Source organism: Lactuca virosa, chromosome 5 (assembly GCF_052849685.1).
Source record: "Lactuca virosa cultivar CGN04683 chromosome 5, Lactuca_virosa_CGN04683_v6, whole genome shotgun sequence".
Lineage (NCBI taxonomy): Eukaryota > Viridiplantae > Streptophyta > Magnoliopsida > Asterales > Asteraceae > Lactuca > Lactuca virosa.
Window position 1 is genome coordinate 354,535,605 of NC_136430.1, and position 5,631 is coordinate 354,541,235.

The 5,631-nt window shown below is 33.3% G+C and overlaps 1 protein-coding gene across 1 annotated transcript; it reads left to right on the top strand.

Moving 5' to 3' along the window:
* Positions 1-1,216: 1,216 nt before the first annotated feature.
* On the top strand, positions 1,217-2,789 carry LOC145115445 (palmitoyl-monogalactosyldiacylglycerol delta-7 desaturase, chloroplastic-like). The gene is made up of 5 exons (XM_079051742.1): positions 1,217-1,609; positions 1,720-1,860; positions 1,963-2,103; positions 2,187-2,293; positions 2,364-2,789. The coding sequence occupies exons 1-5, from the start codon at positions 1,280-1,282 to the stop codon at positions 2,575-2,577; spliced, it is 933 nt and encodes a 310-aa protein (XP_078907868.1). The 5' UTR covers positions 1,217-1,279; the 3' UTR covers positions 2,578-2,789.
* The last annotated feature ends 2,842 nt before the right edge of the window (positions 2,790-5,631 follow it).

Here is a 5,631-nt window from a genome sequence, read left to right on the forward strand (position 1 = left end):
CACATAAATTTTAACTATAATGTAATGTGATTATAAATTTAATAGAAAATACCAAAAAACAAGGCAGTAAGACCATCTCCAACCCATTTCCATTTGTTCTCCCAAAAATGAAGTAAAACTTGAGCAAATAGTGTTTCATCTCCAACTTTACTCCATTTTTACCAAAAAAAAAATATATTCTTAGTATATTTCATTTTTCCAATTTATATAGATTTTCAAAGACATCCCTTTCTACTAATTTGGTTTTAACAAATATATAATCTATATTTTTTTCATTATAATAACATTAAATAAATAAGATTATATTTATAACACTTAATTATAAGTTTTTGTAAATACGTTATCGTATTTTAAAATTTCAATATTTATTTAAATTTTTATATGAATTTTATAAAAAAAAACAAACTTTACATTCATAATTAATAAATATAATTTAATATATAACAATATATTATAAGTATTAAATATTACATTTGAGTTATAATTAATAGATAAAAATAAATTAGAAATGTATAAATATATAAAAAGAAAGATTAAAACCGACAAGTCAAAGTTCATCCATATTTTGAGAGAAATGAATAGTATAATGGTGTTATACTATTTATTTCTTCCAAAATGAAGGAATAAATGGGGTAGAGTTGGAGAATAATAGGAGAAAAATGGAGAAAATAATAGAAAATGAAAGTGGGTTTGAGATCCTCTAAAAAGACTCTAAAAAACCCGATTGTATGCCTAAGAATCGGGTTGTTTAATCAACCAATATAGGGGTGGCTTGCATAAAAAGAACCCAGTTGCATGCTATAGAACCGAGCTACATGTAAAAAGACCAGGTTTTGTTCATAGGAACTCGGGTATATTACAATAGGACATTAGGACTCGCCGACAACAAACCCGGTTGAAAACCAGGTTCGTATAGGCTTTTAACCAGGTCCTTTTACCTATTTTGTACTAGTTAGTTTCGAAAGGCAATGAGCAATGTTTCTCTATACAAAGCCCCAACTGATGAGATGGTCCGATAATGGTGGGGCTAGGATGCGATGATGGAACGTAGGGTTGCGATGGTCCAATTAAAGCGTTAAGTAACTGCAATGGTCCAACCATCTCAAAAGCAAATTTTGATTTCTCTGACACACACACACATACCCATAGTTCCTGTATGTTTAACTTCATCTATAAATTCTTGGTCTCACCACACTAGTAAATGGTGCGACATACAGTACCTGGTAGAAAAAAAAAAAAAAAAAGATTAACATTCTTATCAAATTTTGTTCAAGCCAAAATGTCATCAAATTGTGCAAAAGAATTATGGCATCAGAGAATCTTTTTCTCTAATGTGGTGGTGACAAGAAAAAGGAACCTTTTTTGGGGACGCAAATGGAGATCCCTCGACATCAAAATGGCCATTGGGATCTTGCTTTTTCATATTTTGGCATTTTTTGCTCCATTTACATTCACCTGGGATGCCTTTTGGATAGCTTTTTTTGGTTACATTCTAACGGGGATATTCGGTATAACCATGTGTTACCACAGGCTTCTAGCACATCACAGTCTGAAGCTGCCCAAATGGCTCGAATACACATGCGCTTATTTAGGGGTTCAAGCTATCCAGGTCCAATTTAATATATATGTCTTTAGATTTTGTTTTTCTATATTTTCTTAATGAATAGTATCGTTACTTGGCTTGTATTTTTATGGAAACATTTTCTTTCTTTCATACAGAGGGATCCAATATATTGGGTGAGCATCCATAGATATCACCATCAATATGTTGAATCAGAAAAAGACCCCCATACTCCCACATATGGATTTTGGTTTAGTCACATGGGTTGGATCCTTGATAGCGGCTTCATTATGGAAAAGGTGCATGTCTTTACACTTTAATGAGCAAATATATATTATCTTCGTTTGAATTCTTTTTTACTATAAGTCTATTAATGATATATATAACTTTATGGTTATCAGTATCAGGAACGTAAAAATGTAGAAGATTTAAAAAGTCAAGCATTCTACAGGTTCATCAAAAGAACTTACTTGTGGCATATATTTGGATTTGGAGCACTCGTTTATGCTTGGGGAGGTTTCCCCTACCTCGTTTGGATTATGGTAAGCTTAAAACACTTTTTCAGATATAATTATTCTAAATTTTGATAAAAGCAAACATGTATCACGTAGATATATGCATGCAGGGTGTTAGGAGCATGTGGGTGTTACACATGACTCTTCTGGTGAACTCGGCTTGCCATATATGGGGAAAACGAGTTTGGAACACCAATGATTTGTCTAAAAATAATTGGTATATCTCTGAATTTTTGTATTAAATAATTCTTTTGAACACTAATATAGTCGAGACATGGTTACTATAGGTGGGTTGCATTGCTTACATTTGGGGAAGGATGGCATAACAATCACCATGCTTTTGAGTACTCTGCTCGACATGGGTTGGAATGGTGGCAAATAGATCTGTGTTGGTATGTGATTTGTTTTCTTGAATCCGTGGGATTGGCCTCGAATGTGAAATTGCCGACTCCTGCTCACAAGTTTAAGAAATCGTTTGCTTCTACAAACAAATTCAGATGATTACTCTAAAAAGTTACCACCTATGCATCGATTTTTAGTAATATATATGTTTTTTTCCAATTAAATTGTTTAATCTTTGAGTGAGATTTTCCTCCTTGTAAGTTATTAAATGCATAATTTGTGTGTTTTGTATTACTTAATCTATGACAAGGACACTAGCCCACGTATGGCTATTAGCTAGGTTCTTTCAATTCTTAAAAGGCCCACTATTTTCCCACTAAAAAGTCTATGATGTGTTGAATGAAGATTAAACTTCATCATCTCTTATATTATATACAATCTAATTCCACTGATATCTACCCTCATTTAATTCATTTCGCTTGTTAAAGAAAACATAGAATTGCTCTAACAAATGAAATTAGAATTGCCGATGATTCCTTAATCCTCGGTATTACATTTCAATGACAGATTATCAATGAACTTGTTTTTATCTTAAGGGGTCACACTATTTTTTAGGGGTTGGCAATGGATTCTTTTCTCAATCCCTCGCGGATTCTTTATGGGTTGGCCAATGGATTTTTTTTTTCAATCCCTCGATAATTTGTTAGGAAGCAATGAAAAAATGCGTAGGCCAACTTTTAGTAAAGAAGTGTAACTTTGTAATGTATATTAAGATAAGATTAAAAGTTATATTAGAAAGGTAAAATGTAATTAGTGAGGACTAAAGACTATCAAATGCGAGTTATGGAGATTGACGTTTTGGCGGCCATTTGAGATTGTTGATGAAGATGAGGAGATTAGTGGGAGTGACGCATCACCTTATGATTGTTTTGTCCCTTAAAGGGCTATGTATTTGTTAGCTCACGGAAAAACACATAACATTGATGTATCTGTTTATAATACCTGTTTTCCAATGTCCGGTACTTAATTCCTTTTTAAATAATAATAATAATAATAATAACAATAATAATAATAATAACTATTAAAATAAACCAATTTATTTGGAATAAGTATGATCAATGTTCTAAATAACGTTAGACATGAATTTGGCGGTAATGTCAAGTCTTAACCTTTTACGAGCCGTGGCGAACCACATCATTTGTAAGGCGTGACTTAAGGTGACAATTTTGTATATAATTAATAATTTTATATGCATTTTCTACTATTATTCATTTTTATGTACATATATAACTTAAGACGACATTTTGTTAAAGTTTAACGACAAGTACAAGACTTGGATCCATGACGAAGCCATGACGAGCTTTTTAGAACCTTGAGTATGATATATAAGTTCAGGGTCTAATTGGTATTTTCCATAAATTAGTTTTATAAGATAAGTTAGAAACGGGGTGTATTGTGTCAACATGTTAAATCCAAGGGACCAAAACGGCCATGTCTCAAAAAATTATGTTATCTTCTTCCCTGAACATCGGAGCAGCAGCGGGGGTGTCTTTTTCTTTTTTTGAGCCTACAACTCGGGATTTACTCGAAAGGAATATGACTCAAACCTCTTTCATGCTTATTCCCGACCTTAAGAAGTCAACCTCGCCCCTTCTTTTCACATAAACCGAGAGAGAGAGAGAGAGAGAGAGAGAGAGAGTTGTGAAGTTGAGTTCCTTGTCGAGGGTTTCGGGGGAAGATACGTACGTACAACTCAAACTATAACGACCTGAATTTCCATCCGTCTTTGAGGTTAGTTTTTTCTTTAAGTTTCATTCTTAAACTAACCCTTTCTTTAGTTTAATGTTAAGTTATGGGGGTCAAAGTGTAATAAAGTTATTTTTGATCATGTACATGGGTTAAGAAGTCATTTTGTGATACTTTGAGGACCAAAATGAACTTTATGGACTATTTAAAGAGTGCTAATGCTAAAATACGGTTTTGTAACGTTATTTGTAGCCACCATCCCCTTGTTAGAGTTTGTAGAAGTGAGAGTTTCTATTTGAGAAGTTGAGGGGTGACCCAAACAAAAGAAGAGTGCACTTTTGAAGCAAAGGTGAGAATTTGCAATTGGATTTCTCTTTTCTAATCAAGGGTTCTCATAATTAAGTAGGAAGTTCTTCAACTCATATGTTTGTTTGAATCTTCAGCAACATGAATCGTTGAGTTCATGCACAAAATGGCGATTTTGATGGGTGTTTAAATTCCGCATAACTATGTTTCCCCAACTTGTAAAGGATGTAGCGACTAAACTGATTAGAATTAGATTGTGCACCAGAGAGGCAGATGGAGTATAGTTTCCTAGGACTCTCATATTAGCTTAATTGGATTTCTATATCATAAGATATTCCAAAAACATTGAACAGTGTTCGGGCATGTGTGCATTAAAGTGTTGTTTATGGAATCTTATCTTGTTCTTTGTTTTTTCATGACTTCTAGGAGGTTAGGACGCAATTTATAACCTATATTCCCATATTGAGTTCATCAAACTTTGTAGGAATAAATATTGGTCGATTAGAGCATAAACTAGAATGTTAAACTATGTATGTATATATATATATATATATATATATATATATATATATATATATATATATATATATATATATATATATATATATATATAGACACACACACACATCCATCTTGTGCTTACTCGGTCTAGACACTTTTGGTTTGGTTTTCAGTGGTCTAGTTCACCCCAAAGTGGGTTGGAACTGATCTACAATGAAAAATGTCAGAAATCTTGAGGGTTTGTAAGTGTCTGTTGTACCATGGCGCGGTACACAGTTAAACATACCATGGTGACGAGTTGGTGAGAATTTTAAAAGTCGCGCTTTAAAGACCGACCATGACTTATCCTATGTTAGGTCGCAATATGTTTTCTTAGAAGAACAGTTTGGTTCTATTTTATACAATATTTTTTATGGAACATTTATGCCATCTTTAAGGGAACTTAATTGCTTGCTGGAAGGCGTTTCTCCTCTGTTCATAACCCCACACATCTTAGACAGGAAGTGAGTTAATCCTTGTGGAAACTGTTAGGGAGCAAAATTATCCATGAATGACTTTGTAATAGTTTGACTCTTGTAGACCCACTTGCATGTGGTATTGATGCCTTGTGACATGAGAGTTAGAGAAAGAGAGAGAGAGAGAGAGAGAGAGAGAGAGAGA

What these genes read in the sequence shown, in the direction of transcription:
- LOC145115445 (XM_079051742.1), top strand. Translation starts at nt 1,280, where the DNA reads ATGTCATCAAATTGTGCAAAAGAATTATGGCATCAGAGAATCTTTTTC. An exon ending in TAGGGGTTCAAGCTATCCAG is followed by an intron (nt 1,610 to 1,719) that starts GTCCAATTTAAT and finishes TCTTTCATACAG; the next exon opens with AGGGATCCAATATATTGGGT. An exon ending in GCGGCTTCATTATGGAAAAG is followed by an intron (nt 1,861 to 1,962) that starts GTGCATGTCTTT and finishes TATGGTTATCAG; the next exon opens with TATCAGGAACGTAAAAATGT.